This window comes from Macaca fascicularis, chromosome 5, assembly GCF_037993035.2.
Source record: "Macaca fascicularis isolate 582-1 chromosome 5, T2T-MFA8v1.1".
NCBI lineage: Eukaryota > Metazoa > Chordata > Mammalia > Primates > Cercopithecidae > Macaca > Macaca fascicularis.
Genome location: NC_088379.1, coordinates 124,092,557 through 124,108,403, shown reverse-complemented (window position 1 = coordinate 124,108,403; position 15,847 = coordinate 124,092,557). Strand labels below are relative to the sequence as shown.

At 39.9% G+C, this 15,847-nt stretch overlaps 1 protein-coding gene across 12 annotated transcripts in view; it reads left to right on the top strand.

Moving 5' to 3' along the window:
* SEC24D (SEC24 homolog D, COPII coat complex component) overlaps window positions 1-15,847 on the top strand; it is a 110,693-nt gene that overhangs the window by 21,775 nt on the left and 73,071 nt on the right. For all 12 annotated transcript variants that reach the window (XM_074040370.1, XM_074040369.1, XM_074040368.1 and 9 more), the window contains exon 7: window positions 8,467-8,578. In XM_074040370.1, coding sequence (XP_073896471.1) covers window positions 8,467-8,578 — 112 coding nt within the window. The remainder of the gene's footprint in view (window positions 1-8,466; window positions 8,579-15,847) is intronic.

Here is a 15,847-nt window from a genome sequence, read left to right as displayed (position 1 = left end):
CATTACGTATATCTCCTAATGGTATCCCTCTCCCCTCCCACAACCCCACAACAGGCCCTGGTGTGTGATGTTCCTCTTCCTGTGTCCAAGTGTTCTCATTGTTCAATTCCCACCTATGAGCGAGAAATGCGGTGTTTGGTTTTCTGTTCTTGCAATAGTTTGCTGAGAATGATGGTTTCCAGCTGCATCCATGTCCCTACAAAGGGCAGGAACTCATCCTTTTTTATGGCTGCATAGTATTCCATGGTGTATATGTGCCACATTTTCTTAATCCAGTCTGTCATTGATGGACATTTGGGTTGGTTCCAAGTCTTTGCTATTGTGAATAGTGCCGCAATAAGCATACATGTGCATGTGTCTTTATAGCAGCATGATTTATAGTCCTTTGGGTATATACCCAGTAATGGAATGGCTGGGTCAAATGGTATTTCTAGTTCTAGATCCTTGAGGAATCGCCACACTGTCTTCCACAATGGTTGAACTAGTTTATAGTCCCACCAACAGTGTAAAAGTGTTCCTATTTCTCTAGCACCTGGTGTTTCCTGACTTTCATGATTGCCATTCTAACTGGTGTGAGATGGTATCTCATTGTGGTTTTGATTTGCATTTCTCTGATGGTGAGTGATGATGAGCATTTTTTCATGTGTCTGTTGGCTGCATAAATGTCTTCTTTTGAGAAGTGTCTGTTCATATCCTTTGCCCACTTTTTGATGGGGTTGTTTGTTTTTTTCTTGTAAATTTGAGTTCTTTGTAGGTTCTGGATATTAGCCCTTTGTCAGATGAGTAGATTGCAAAAATTTTCTCCCATTCTGTAGGTTGCCTGTTCTCTCTGATGGTAGTTTCTTTTGCTGTGCAGAAGCTCTTTAGTTTGATTAGATCCCATTTGTCAATTTTGGCTTTTGTTGCCATTGCTTTTGGTGTTTTAGACATGAAGTCCTTGCCCATGCCTGTGTCCTGAATGATATTGCCTAGGTTTTCTTCTAGGGTTTTTATGGTTTTAGGTCTAACATTTAAGTCTCTAATCCATCTCGAATTAATTTTTGTATAAGGTGTAAGGAAGGGATCCAGTTTCAACTTTCTACATATGGCTAGGCAGTTTTCCCAGCACCATTTATTAAATAGGGAATCCTTTCCCCATTTCTTCTTTTTGTCAGGTTTGTCAAAGATCAGATGGTTGTAGATGTGTGGTATTATTTCTGAGGGCTCTGTTCTGTTCCATTGGTCTATATCTCTGTTTTGGTACCAGTACCATGTTGTTTTGGTTACTGTAGCTTTAGCACTACTATTTATTAATATTCATGACCCAGTGGATTCCCTGGGCAGCTTTGCTAATCTGGGCCAGGCTCACCTGATTTTGGCTGGGCTTGCTCACGCATCTGGGGTCAGCTGGAGGCTTGGCTAGGGTGTGGATGGTTTAGGATAATGTATTAGTTTCCTGTGGCTGCTGTAACAAATTTGTAACAAATTACCACAAATCAGGTGACTTAAAACAATAGAAATTTATTCTAAGCAGGGCTGTGCTGCCTCTGAAGGCTATAGAGGAGAATCTATTCATAGGCTCTTTCAGCTTCTGGTGGCTTCAGGTCTTCCTTGACTTGTGACCATATGACTCCAAGCTCTGCTTCTGTGGTCACATTGAGTCCTCCTTTTCTTTGTGTCTTCTTCTCTGGGTGTCTGTCTCAAAATTCCTCTACCTCTTTCTTATACATGTGATTCCATTCAGGGCCAGGATAAGCTCCTCCTCTCAAGATCCTTAATAATATTCTTTTGCCATTTGAGGTAATGAAATGGAAAAGGTTCCCTTATCCCTTTTGCAGGACATGCGATGGGGATGTGGCTCGCTTCTTCAGTGCCCCAATGCTCAAATCTCTAGGGGAGCATACAGATGGGCAGGCTGTGGGGCTCCATCTCCCATGGCAGTGTCTAGGAATGAATGTTTACAGTTGAAGCCCCAGTGGACATGTGTTACAGGGTGCTCTTTTAGTTTGCCGTCTATAGGCGACTTGTATTAACCAGCTCAGTTAGACCCCTTCCTTATCACAAGGACAGAGGGATTTCTGTATCCCAGGTTTTTGCCTTGGTGTACTGGAAGAATTGGATCACACGTGGGCTTGGAGAATGAGTGCAAGGTTTTATTGAGTAGAAGTAGCTCTCAGCAGTTGGGGGAACCAGAGGGAACCTGGAGTCCTACCACTCAGTGGCCCGGGCCTCCTCTGACTGCCCCGGCCAAACTCCGCATCTGCCCGTGTCTGTCAGTGTGCTCTTCCACCGGTGTTCTCCCTCCACGTCCTCTCGCCGTCCAGCTGCTTGTATCTTTATCTGCTGATGTGCTCCTTTCCACATCTGGCTGTCTGTGTGTCTGCCCGCTAGGGACTTGGGTTTTTATAGGCCCAGGATGGGGGCATGGCGGGCCAGGGTGGTCTTGGAAAATGCAACATTTGGGCATGGAAGCAAGAGTGCCTGTCCTCACCTATGTCCGCGGTAGTAGAGCCCTACCCGGGGACCCACCTTTCTCTACCCAGCACTTCCCTGCCCCCCTCCCGTATCAGTAATATTCACAGATTTCAGAGATTAGGACATGGACGTGTCTTTCTGAGGGGCACTGCTCTTCCCATCATAGGTAGTGTCATTTGTGTGTCTTGTGTTTGGTACCCATCTGTTGATGGGGGATGAACAGGCCACGTTGTCAAGCAAGGTACACTGGGTTTGTTCATGGGGTTGCAGACATCTAAGAGGGAAGGTAGGAGTTTGCATGGCCTTTTGAGGCTTAGGCTTGGAACGGGCACATCGCTACTTCTGCTACATTCTCTTGGCCAATGCAAGTCACAAGACTGCCTTAGATTCAAAAATGGACTTTGCCTCTTGATGGGAGGAGGGGCAAGGCAACGTTGAAAAGAGCATTGATATAAGGAAGCGCAGATAATTTTGACTGTTTTTGTAATCTGTTACTTATTCTATATTTATTTGAATTTAAAGTTGAAGATTTGTAATACTGTCTACTGCTATAACATGTTAGAAATTAAATTTTGACAATTCTTAGTGCCGTTATTGATAATCATATTCCCAGTCATTACTTTTATGGCTTAAAAGAAAGAAGGAGGGAGATTTATTTTAATTAATGGTTTCACTTCATTATGGGGACTGAGTTGGAAAGTTAGGACAGTAGGCTGGAGACCTAGGGAAGAGTTGATATTGCAGCTCAAGTCTGAAGGCATCTGGAGGCAGAATTTTCCTCTTTCTCAGGAAACCTGTTTCTCCTAAGGTGGTCCGCTGATTAGATGAAGCCCATCCACATTATGGAAAGTAATCTGCTTTACTCAAAGCCTGCCTGTTCAAATGTTAATTCGATCTTAAAAAATACTTTAAAAATACCTTCACAGCACCATCTAGACTTTGACTGGTATTTGTCCCAAAAATGGCCTAGCCAAGTTGACACATAAAATTAACCATCACATCCCCTTTCTCTTGCATCATCTATACTTCTTTGAAAATGAACTTAAGTTTTTCTCTGTCTAGTTCATTCTCGTCAGAATATAAATATCCTATGATGCCTCCCATCATTAATAAAAGAAGCTTTCCTTGGCCTCTCCCCAAACCTGGATTCAGTTTCCTCCCATCTCTTGGCTTTCTTTTATAGCCAGAAATCTCCCAAAGAGTTGCCTATATCTGTCGTTTTCAGTTCATCTCCTCCCACTCTGTCCTGATCCTATTCCAGTTTAGATTTCATCACCACAACCCCACAATACTGTGCTAGTCCAATTACCGATGACTTCCTGTTGCCAAATCTAATGGTCAATCCTCAGCTTTCATGTGACTTGACATCAGCAGCAATTTGACACATCTGTTTACTCCGTTCTCCTTGAAATGAAACTTTTACATTTGCCTTCTGGGATTCCTCCCATTTGCTTACATCTCTGTCTACCCCACTGGAGGCTCTGTCTCCTTTGTTAATGTCTCCCAATCTCTCTGACCACCTAGTGTTAGAAGCGTCCTAAGGCTTAGTCTTTGGAGCTGTCCCTTTCTCCATTGACATTTACTCTCTGGATAACACTTCTCAAAATGTGCTCCCAGGACAGCACCATCAGCATCATCTGGGAGCTTATTAAAAATTCATGTTCTCAAGCCTCAGCACAAACCTATGGAATCAGAATCTCTAAGGGTAAGGCCCTGGAATCTGTGTTTCAACAAGCTCTTCAGATGATTCCTGGGCACACCAAAGTGTGCAAAGCACCACTCTAGATAATTCCATCTATTTTCGTGGCTTCGAATAAGTGCAGATATTCCTAGTAAAGACGTTTTCCCTGAAATCCAGATCCAATTCCATTCTTCTACCTCCTCAGGCCAAAAACCTGGGAATCATCTCTGATTCTTCCTTTCTTGCACATCTCACATTTAGTTCTTTAGCTAGTTCTCTTGGTCCTACCTTGTCTATTCATCCTGTTCCAAGCCTCTACTATCTACCTACCTAGGTTTTTATAAGAGTCTCCTAATTGGTCTCCCTGCCCTTTCAGTCGTCCATTCCAATTCTAAGTCAGATCATGTCATGGCTAAGGAAACCAATACTCTAGTTAAAAACTAAAGTTCTTACAGTAGTCTACAGGATCCTACATTATTTGCCACCCCTGGCTCCCCTCACCCCCTCCACACACACGCACGCACACACACACACACACACACACACACACACCTCCTACCCCTGACCTTGTCTCTTACCACTCTTCTCCACCTGCTTTGACCAACACCAGCAGCCTCCTTATTGTTCCTTGGCAGGCCAAGCATGGCCCTAACTCAAGGCCTTTGCCTTTATTCTGCTTTGATGCTCTTCCCCTAGATGTATGCAGGGCATGACTCATGTCCTCATTTCCTTAATGTCCTCATTGCTCATCCTTAGTCTCCCTGGCACCCCATCCATATTACTCCATATCCACAGCACTGATTACTGCCTGATGTCGGGTGTATTACTTGTACATTTGTTTACTTACTGCCTTTCTTCCGCAAAAGAATGTCCACTCCATGAGGGCAAGGATTTGGTTTTGTTCACTGCTGTGTCTCTAACACTTAGAACAGAGCCTGATACATAGTATATGTCCACATATTCCTTGAATGAATTAATTAATAAATAAATAGGCAACAAAAGCAAGAAGGAGTAGATGCTGTGACTCATCCAGGACCCTTACAATACATACAGACAAATCAGTCCAGTATTTATTTTTATCTTAAAACTAATGAAATCGTGATGGTCAGATGGAGCCTGTTTGTGTTCCTATTACCAAAGGAATATGCTTTTGCTAACAAAATAAATTTTTCCTTCTGGAAAGAAAGATGTAAAGTCACATTTACTGAACTTCTGCTATACTCCAGTCCTGAGCTAGGTGCGTAGGTGCTTATTACAACCCTTTTGGGTGGTGGTTTTAAATAAATTTTGAAAGTAAGGAAATATATCGTCATCAAAACTCTTCCTCCCTCCTTTTCTGTGTCCATAAGAGGATTATTCAGTAGTTGGGTGCTTTCTACTCCCCTTATCTTACCACTCCAAAATTCACATGATCCTGCTAAGCAGCCTTTCTTGCGTGGCACACACATCTTCCTGTTTTTCCCTTATCCTTGTTCACTTATCTCAAGATAATCACTTTCTTTTTTTCTCTTTTCCAATTCTGTTTTATGAACTCAGAATGCTCCACTCATAGCAGATAAATATAATCGTAATTCTAGCAGCACATCTTCTGAAGGAAAAATAAGTCTATACCTTTTGAAGTAGTTTTGGAATTATCAAGAATCACTGTCATTAAATCTAAACCCTTCAAGTACTGAGTCACAGTCAAAATTGCTGTTGATGCTTCTTTATCTCTAAGCCTGTTTTTCAAGAACATGCATTTGAGGTAAATAAAAAAAGGCATAGTATTTTTTAGCAATTATCAGAACTACTTTAATATCTCCCACTCTTTTCTTTGTAGTATTCCATCCAAGATATGAATTAATTTAGAAATGTAATTACTACTGATAACATTGTTTCTTTGGAGGCAGGGCTTTGTAAATTGCAAATGGATAATTTAAAAATAAACTTTTTGGAAACATAGTCTATTGAAGACTATATTCAATATGTTCTGTATATTATGCACACTAATACATTATCATGGTTTTTACTTCACTTTCATATTGGACTCTTTGTTGGTTGAAATGATTGCAATAAATATTGATAATATAAAAACGACTCTAAGCCAGGTGCAGTGGCTCATGCCTATAATCCAAGCACTTTTGGTGGCTAAGGTAGGAGGAAAACTTGAGCCCAAGAATTTGAGACAAGCCTGGGCAACAAAGTTAGACCTCATTTCTACAAAAAATTTAAAAATTAACTGGGCATAGTGGTGCACACCTGTAGTCCCAGTTACTTGGCAGGCTGAGGCAAGAGAATGGCTTGAGCCCAGGAGATTGAGGCTGCAGTGAGCCCTCTTCATGCCACTGTACTTCAGCCTGAGCATCAGAGCAAGACCCTGTCTCAAAAAAATAAAAATCAACTCTATTTTTAATGAATTCGGTTAACCTTGTGGTCAAAATACAGAATATAATTACAGTGTTTCAGTTTCTCTGCTTCTTGTCTCTGCTCATGGTAGCTTTAGTCTTGTCTGTGTCTGACAGCAGTTACGTTTGGAGCCATTTTATGTTTTAATCTAATAACAGTTCAGATCCTATGAAATTAGGAGGGAAGACCTGTAGACTTAAAGGCAGGCTAAATCTGTCATCAACATTTCATAAAACCAATGTTGTCAGTACCAGCTGGGGACTGGATTGGATGGAATGGGAGGGAAGAGTAGAGAAAGCAACATTTCAGAGTTTGCAGAAGGCAGTTTTCATATCGTTAATGGTTTTAGGAATATTAAAAACTGCACCCTTGGTGCAGTTTGGACACACTGTTCCAGTCTGGACACACTTCATGTTTCTCCATTTTTTTCTTCCTCTTCTTACACCCTCTCCATTTTTTTTTCCTTTTATTCCTCCTTGTTTCTCCTATGAAGAAAGAAGTGAGGGAAGGGAGAAGATAAAGAGGAACATAATTATTGGGATTCTTTCTTGTTCTCTTTTTAACTGCATACTACTAGATTTTGCTCATAATTTTCACTCCTAAACAATTAGAACAGAAAGACATTTTGTATCTCTTATAATATTCATCAATAACAATTGTTTTTAACAGAGAAATATCAGATGCTTCCACATTCGATGACAGAACTTAGAGACTTTTGCTCCTGTTGACTTCTCTACAGTGGGCAAAAACCACATGGGATTGCTTTATACCGTTTGTGTCTTACATCTCAAGGAGCCGGGGATGCAGTTGGGGAAACTTGAAAAGCAAATTGAAGATCAAAAGACATTTGAGGAGAACGTTAAGGTTTTTTATAGGTTGTATATTATAAATCATTTCTTCTGAGATAATTTTTAGCCTTTTGGAAGTTTCTTTTATTTGAAAAAGTATTTCCTTTGTTTATTTATTTTGAGATAGGATCTTCCTCTGTTGCCCAGGCTGGAATGCAGTGGCACGATCATAGCTTATTGCAGCCTTGAACTCCTGAGCTTAAGCAATCCTCCTACTTCAGCCTCCAGAGTAGCTGGGACTACAGGCAGATGCCACCATGCCTGGCTAATTTTTAAAACCTTTTTAGTAAAGATGAGGCCTCACTCTGTTGCCCAGGCTGTTCTTGAACTCCTGAGCTCAAGTGGTCCTCCCACCTTGGCCTCCCAAAGTGCTGGGATTATAGACATGAGCCATTGTACCAGGCCGGTATTTCCTTTAAATAGTTATTTTCAATTTCTTTTGTTACCAGATTTTTTTTTTTTTTTTTTTAAGAAAATGCTGACCAGGTGCAGCGGCTCACACCTGTAACACCAACACTTTGAGAGGCCAAGGCAGGAGGATTGCTTGAGCCCAGGAGTTTGAGACCAGGGCAACATAGGGAGAGGAGGCCCTGTCTCTGCAAAAAGATGAAGAAAAAGAAAATTAGCCAGGTGTGGTGGCACCCACCTGTGGTCCCAGCTACTCGGAATGGCTTGAGTCAGGGAGGTGAAGGCTGCAGTGAGCCATGATTGTGCCACAGCATTCCAGAAAGAAAATGCTTACCTATGTTCCTAACAAACACATTAGATAAAAATAAAGTTCTCTGAAGGGTCACATTGTCAGATTTGAAGCTAAAGAATTACAGAATATAATTGGAAATTACTATTCTAAAATTGTAACCATTTTGACTGAAGACACGGTAGGTTTTTCCATGACAATTTGATCTGAAATGAACAGAAAGGATTTAGAAAATGCCAGTTTGTGCGAGTGTGTGAGACTGTGTGTATGTGTGTCTCTGTGTGTGTGAATATGGAAAGGGAGGGGAAAAGGAGGGAGGAGAGGGCAAGAGTACTCTCTAAATGGAATGTTGAGAAGGACCTGAATCTACTTTAACGAGCTCTTGATGTCTTATTTATCAGATCCAGGTGATCGAGAATGATAGAGCCAGCAGAGGAGGACAAGTTTATGCCACCAACACCAGAGGCCAGATCCCTCCGCTGGTCACTACAGATTGTATAATACAAGACCAAGGTATTTGTTTTTAATTATGCCGTTTATTAAGGTTTTAAAGCTTCTCACCGTTTCTAAAGCAAATACACTGACACCCTTCAATAATGCTCTTAATAATGGAAAACCCCATTATAGCTAATAATGAACCAGTTCTCCATTAATCCCTCAAATACTAAGAGGATGCTATCAACTGAATTTTATTCTCTGCGTATAGAAGTCTGGAGAGTTTCCAGTGAGGTACAGAGCAATATATCTGCTTAAAACAATTATTTATTTTAATTTATGGGTTTAAATTAGTTTATACCCTGCTTTGGTTTAATTTATTCACTATGTTGGAAAGCTGGCACAAGCAGAGCAGTAAGGAATTAGACTCTTTGAGATGTCAGCAGACCTGGTTCTAGCCCCAACAACATTTTCTAAGCAGATCTTTTTAACATTTTGGGTTCTGTTTTCCCACATGTAAACTGGGAAGAGGAGAAGCTGAGCTGCATCTCTACTGTTCCATACCTCTCAGCTCAAGAATATATTACCGTATTGTTCATGACAAGTTAAAAATATAACTCGATGAAATCTGATGTCTGAGATTCTGAATATACCATTTTAATGAATCGTGTACTCAATCCTAGAAGCGTAACATCAATATACAAACAAGTATTTTGTCTCATCCCAGAGTTGTTGAGCTAGCCAAGCTCTAGTTGGGGATCCTCTCTCTATCCTCTGTGCCGCCTTCGGAGCTAACCTTATAGAGCAGATAGTACAGTGAGGTAGAAAGAGATTTGATTGGGAGAATTCAGACTCCACTCCTTACTGCCCAAGTGAGCTTTGTCCATTTCACCTCTCTCTCAACCATAGCATCACCCTCAGTAACATGTGGAGACTCAGACTGGCCCTGCAGAGCCAATGTGAGAATTAGAGGTGACTGTGTGCATGAGTCTTTGTGTGTGTGTGTGTGTGTATGCACGCACACACATAAGTATGCTTATATGTGTTTAGAGGGCTCAATACACAGAAGGGTTTCATGTAAATTATAGGTGTTGTAGATAGTGATATGAAAACAATGCAGATGACTTCATTTATTATTCTAAAAATAATTTGTCCTTCTCGGCCTTTTGGCTAAGATCAAGTGTAAAAATAATTTGTTTCTTCCTCATTACTTACAGAACCCATTCCAACTAGTTAGATGAGTTTATATTTGTAAAGCAATTAGGGCTTGGTAGATAATAGGTTGAGCTATATGAAATTGTTGATTTTTTCCCCATCGCTGTGACCTATAAAAGTGGCAATTTCATTTCAACCTAATGATAAGTGTTATATAAGTGTTTTAATATCTATTTATTTTATTTAATATTTAAAATAAATATAAAACATTATTTGGGGCTTTTTCTAACCTAAAGAATTTTCCTGACCAGGCTCATCTCCCACCTATTTCTTTCTTTACAACTGCCTTCATATAGCAAACTCATCCTCTTTCTCCTCATGCCTCTGATTTTCACATTGTACTGTTTTCTGTGCAGCAGCCTGAGGATGGTTTTTTGTTTACCACTGTATCCTTAGAAATTCATCTGGTATCTAGAACATACTAGTTGACCAATAAATATTTATCGGACCCATGTACTTGGAATATATGACTTTTACCCCTTTATTTGGGAAACATTTAGTTCTTCCAAACTTCCAAACTCAATTTAAATTTTCTTTTTGAAGTCTTCTCCAGTGTCTTTTCCCGTAATACTTCATATGTATTTCACCCCTATCACATTAAATTTTACTGTGGTTTAGATAAGTCTCTCCCACAAATCTTTGAGCTATCTGGGATCAGAATTCCACTTGTTCAGAACTTCACTCATTCATGCGTACATCTAGAAAATGTTTGTTCAGTGCCTATTATGTGCCAGGCCTCTATACTAAACCTGAGGTTAATAATATAATCAAAATATACAAAATAATATTATTATAGCTAATAATTGCAGGTACTTAGTATGTATCAAGACAATTTTCTAGCCACTTTATATGGAATAATTCATTTAATCCCCCTGTAATGTTATGAGATAGGCATTAATATCATTCTCGTATTACAGAGTGGAAAACTGAGGCACAGAATGCTTAGGTAATTTACCTAAGAAATGTAGCTAGCAGGAGGAAAAGCTAGAATTTGAACTCAAGCATTCTGATGCAAGTGCCTATGTTCTTAACTTCACTGCCTCTATTCAGAAATAAAAGACACGGCTCTTTTTTTAAATGAGTGAACAATCTGGCAAGGAAAAAGAAATAACTAAATATTAATTCAGTGAGATAAATGTTATAATAGAAAGATAAACAACATGTTGCCATGGGAACTTAAATGTGAAGTCACCAACCAGATAACTGACCCAGCCTGTCTTGCTTGAGGCAGGGACACCCAAACTGTGTCCTCAGCAAGCAAGTATAACCCACAAGACTAGGGAGGTGGGGGAGAGGAGGGTTGCCAGGCAGAGGAGGTGAATGTGCTAAAGTATCGTTAGTGGGAGAGAGCATAGTACATGTCAAGTAACAGCATGTGCATAGGTTTTTGTTTTTTGAGGGACTCGTGGGTAGTTTTTAAATTGTGGTCAAATCTATATCTATATAACATAAAATTTATTATTTTAACCATTTTTAAGTGTACAATTCAGTGGCCTTAATTACATTCACAATGTGCAACCAAATCATTCTTATTACTTGTTTCTAGAACTTTAAAAACAAATCATCCCACCCTGAAACTCTGTACCCATTAAACGATAACTCCCCATTCTTCCACCCTACCCATCCCCTGGAAGACTCTATTCTACGTTCTGTGTCTATGAGTTTGCCTACTCTAGGCGCGTCATTTGAGTGAATCATACAGTATTTGTCCTTTTCTGTCTGGTTTATTTTACTTAACATAATATTTTCAGGGTTCATCTACCTTGTAGCGTATATCAGAATTTCATTCCTTTTTAAGGCTACATAACATTCCATTTTTTATGCATACCACATTTTGTTTTCCATTCATCTGTGGAAGGACATTTGGGTTGTTTCCACCTTTTGGCTATTGTGAGTAATGCTGCTGTGAATATTTATGTACAAGTATCTATGCGAGCCCCTGCTTTCATTTCTTTGGAGTATATACCGTACCTAGAAGTGAAATTGCTGGATCATACAGTATGGAAAGAGTACGAGGGAAGGAGTGGGTGAGCAGGCAGGACTAGTAAGGTGGCAGGGTCTCAATCATTGTCCTCTCTCCTTAGCCTGCAGTCTAACCCTTGGCAAGAGGAGAGAGCGGCCCTGGTATGGAGCCCCAAAATTGGCCCAGTCATACCCTTTTGCTATGAAGCCCCTTTGTCTGACCTGGCTTATTTGCCAATAGTAATAAGCTTTTTAGGATGTAGCTCAAGATTCTCAGACATGTACAGACATTCACAGATGTAAGTAGAACATAGAGTTGGAAGGAACCTTGGACTTTCTTTGCTCAGCTCTCTCACTTTACAGATGTAAGGGTAAGGGCCAGGGAGGTTAAGTGGCTTGCCCAAGGCCATACAGCTGGTTAGGATCAGAGCCAATAAAGAAAAGTTTAAAATATTCTTAAACTTTAAAATATTACTCCTTTGCCTTTAAATATGAGGCCTTACTCCTTTGCCTTTAAATAATGCCTTAAAATAAAATCTTATTTTAAGATTCCACTTGTCCTTTGGTTCCCATCCTTTAAGACCCTGTTCAATGACCTCATCCTTTGTGTAGTCAGTGCTGGTCTAAGTGACAGAGTCATTGTCTCCCTTCTTCTATTTCTTAATCTGTTTGCTCTTCTGTGATACTTACCATGCTATGTTGCAATGATCTATTTTTACTGTCACTCTTTCCAACTAGATTGCGAAGCCAGAGACTTGACTCTATTCTGTTTCTAAGCCCTTGCCTGGAGTTTAGCTTAGTAAATGTTTGTGGAATGAATTTGTTGAATGTTTTCAGTAAAATTATCCTATAATGCTCTTTATTAAGCATCTTAAAAAGTTTCAAATCGTAGTTCCTGAGGTTGCTAAATTATCCACGGTAGCCAGACTGTTTATGCCCCACTGTCGTTATACCTGTTTATAAAAACAAATTCTCAATTGCTTTTTCAAATTTTATTCTTTATGTACATTATCTTCCTGAACGAAGCATTTGTTTAGTCACCTTCAGAGCTCATTCATTTATGCATATTTCACTGTCAAAAAATAAACCCTTTAAGGGTAACAAATATCCAGCTTCAATATTTTATTGGTAATTTTAAGGAATATAATTGAGTGCAATGGAAAATTAAAATAAACTTTAAAATACTTTAAAAATTCTTAGTTCATCATCTCTATAATATTGTGTAATGATGATAAGGAAAGTTTTGTTTAAATATGAAACAAACACTATTAAGCGTTCAAGTGTATTTACATTTATTAATATTACCTAAGGGATCCTTTACTTTTATTCCTGCTGCCAAAAATCTGGTTTCCTCCTCTATTACTGCTAACCTGGGCTCTTAAAGCAATGGACCAATTTACCTGTCTCTATTCTTTTTCTGTTCCTAGAAGCTATCTAACTTTGGGCAGATTGATTTTCTTCAATTACTTATTTGATCATTTTACCCTTGCCAAAAAAAAAAAAGTTCTGGTTGGTTGGTTGGTTGGTTGTTGGTGGTGGTTGTTTTTTTTTTTTCCTCCCTTGCTAAAAAAATGTCACTGTTGCCCATGGGCAGACAGGGTTGGTCTCAACTCCTCATCCAGCATTCCAGGCCTTGGCGACCTGAACTTAATTTTTCCGGTATGTTGTAGAAAATTATAATTTGTTCTAATCCCACTTTTGCCACTTACTAACTCTGACTTTTGGAAAGTCACACAACCTCCCGGTGTCTCAGTTTCCTCCACAGTAAAGTGGATTATAAATATATTAATCCATAGAGTTATTGTGGGGCTAAATGAGTTTACATGTAACAGTCTTAGAATGATGTCTAGCACATTGACTGCTATTATTATTATTATCCTTGTTGTTAGTACTATATCTTCCCCTTCTCTCAGATGCTCTGCAGTCCAGCCCAAGGACTGGATTCAGCCTGCAGTCATGTTAATTTGTCCTACACAGTAATTTCTTTTGTTTCTATTTGAATTAATTGTCATTATTTAAAAATCAGAATACATTATATAAAAATCCAGATTTCCAGTTTGTCCTAAAAACTGTGAAATCTGGCACTAGTAGCTTGGAAATGAGCAGAATAAAAGCTTTCTTAAGTCCAACCTTCCATTCATTTCAGGCCTGCATCTGTGCAGCAAAACATGGCCAGAGAAAGGCTCACAACCCCGCCACAACCTCTATTTAAACTCAGTACCATAAACTTCCCAACACACTCTATTTCCCAAGTCTTTTCACTTTTCCAGTCTCCTTAGTGACTATTTCACACTTTTTCAAACCTGCATTACCTTCTCTCACATCTTTCTTTTAGCTGCTTTACATCCTCCTTTCAGAAAGGAAATTCTGTGCACCCCACCACCACATGGACCACCAATCTCAATGCATCCTCCCACTGTGCCCGCCTGCATTTGGCCCTCGGTGAGCAATCTATGCTCCAGCGGAAAGCCAGTCTCTCTCCGTGTGTACTACTCAAGTATACATTTCCACAGTACGTCTCCCCTCTTCCTCTTAAATCATCAGTATATTTCTTTCTACAGAATGATTCCCATCTTTTTTAAAAAAAACCCTTCTCCCATCTTAAAATATAAAAATGTTTTCTTGGTCCACTTCCCTTACCAGCTAGCACTCTTTTCTTTCCACCCCTCTACAGCAAAACTTAAAAGGACTATTGCCAATTCTTCTCCTTCTGTTATCTCTTAAACTCACTCTGAGCAGATTTTCCCCCAGCATTCCACCAAAACTGCCTCTTTCGGATCTCCAGCAGCACCATCTGGCACAGATGATTGTGCCTCCGCATGAAATACATCCTACACTTCACTTCAGGACGCTAGGCTCCTCGTTTCATCCTTCTCAGTCCTTTGGCTGCTTTCTCCTCCTTCTCTAACCTCCTTATCTTGGAGGACCCCAGAGTTCAGTACTTGATCATCTTTTCTTCTTTGGCCATAATTATTCCCGTGGTAGTTTTAACCTGGTTTCATGGTTTCAGATACCATCTCTATATGCTAAGAATTCCCAAATGTGTATCTCCAGCCCAGACTTCAGCCCAGTCTCTAGATGTACATATCTAATTGTCTATTCAGCATTGCTGTTCGACTGTGTAATAGATTTCCCATATTGGACATGTCCCAGACTAGATTCCTTATCTCCATCCACACACCTGTTAAAACATCCCTTCCCTTCCTGCAGCCTTTCCTTTGTCAGTTGATGGCAATTTTATGCTTCTGGTTTCTCAGGCCAGCAACCTTAGTCATTCTTGACCATCACGCTCTCTCACACCTCACATCTTCACACCTTATATGCCCTTTAACAAATAAGTCACTGTACCTTCGAAATATATCCAGAATTTAGCCACATCTCAACACTTCTACTGCTGTCGGGCTAGTACTGCAGCAGCCTCCACATGGTCTCCCTGGTTCTACTCTTTCCCACTGCAATCCATTCTGAAAATGCAGGCAGAGGAACCTACATTACAGCATGACACTCCTCTGCTCTAAAACCATCAGTGGCTCCTCATTTCTTTGGGAGAAAAGCCAGAGGGCTTAAAATGGTCTCAAGAGTCTACCTCATCTGACCTGTTGCTTCGCTGAACTCCACACCCATTGGTGCCCACCACAGTGGCTCCATTCCAGCTCCATGGGCTTCCTGCTGTCCCTCTACTCCGGGCGTGTCCTTCCCCAGATACCCGCTTGGGTAAATCGCTTGCCTCCTGCGACTCTTTGCTTGGATGTTACCTTTTAAATAAGGTCTACCTTGTAAGTATTTAAAATTGCAATCTGCCTCCCACTTCCTGGTACCCCTTCACTAGATATGCTTTTTTCACAGCATTTATCACCTTCTAATGTCCTATATAATTTACTTTTATTAGGCGTAATATTCATTATCTGTGTCCTCTGCAAGAACATAAGCTCTGCAAGCACCTAGGACAGGGCCTGAAATGTCGTAGACACTCAGTGAACGTTTGATTAATAATTACATTTTTTTAGTCATAATATTTTATTTCAAAATTTATTTTAGACAAGTTATTCTAGTGATAAAAATATTCTTTATGTCATAGATATTGTTTTAACACTCGGATATGCCACGAAGTAAAGATATTTGGTCAAGAAGCCTAACATCTATTAAAAATAGATTAGGGTGTTTTTGAAA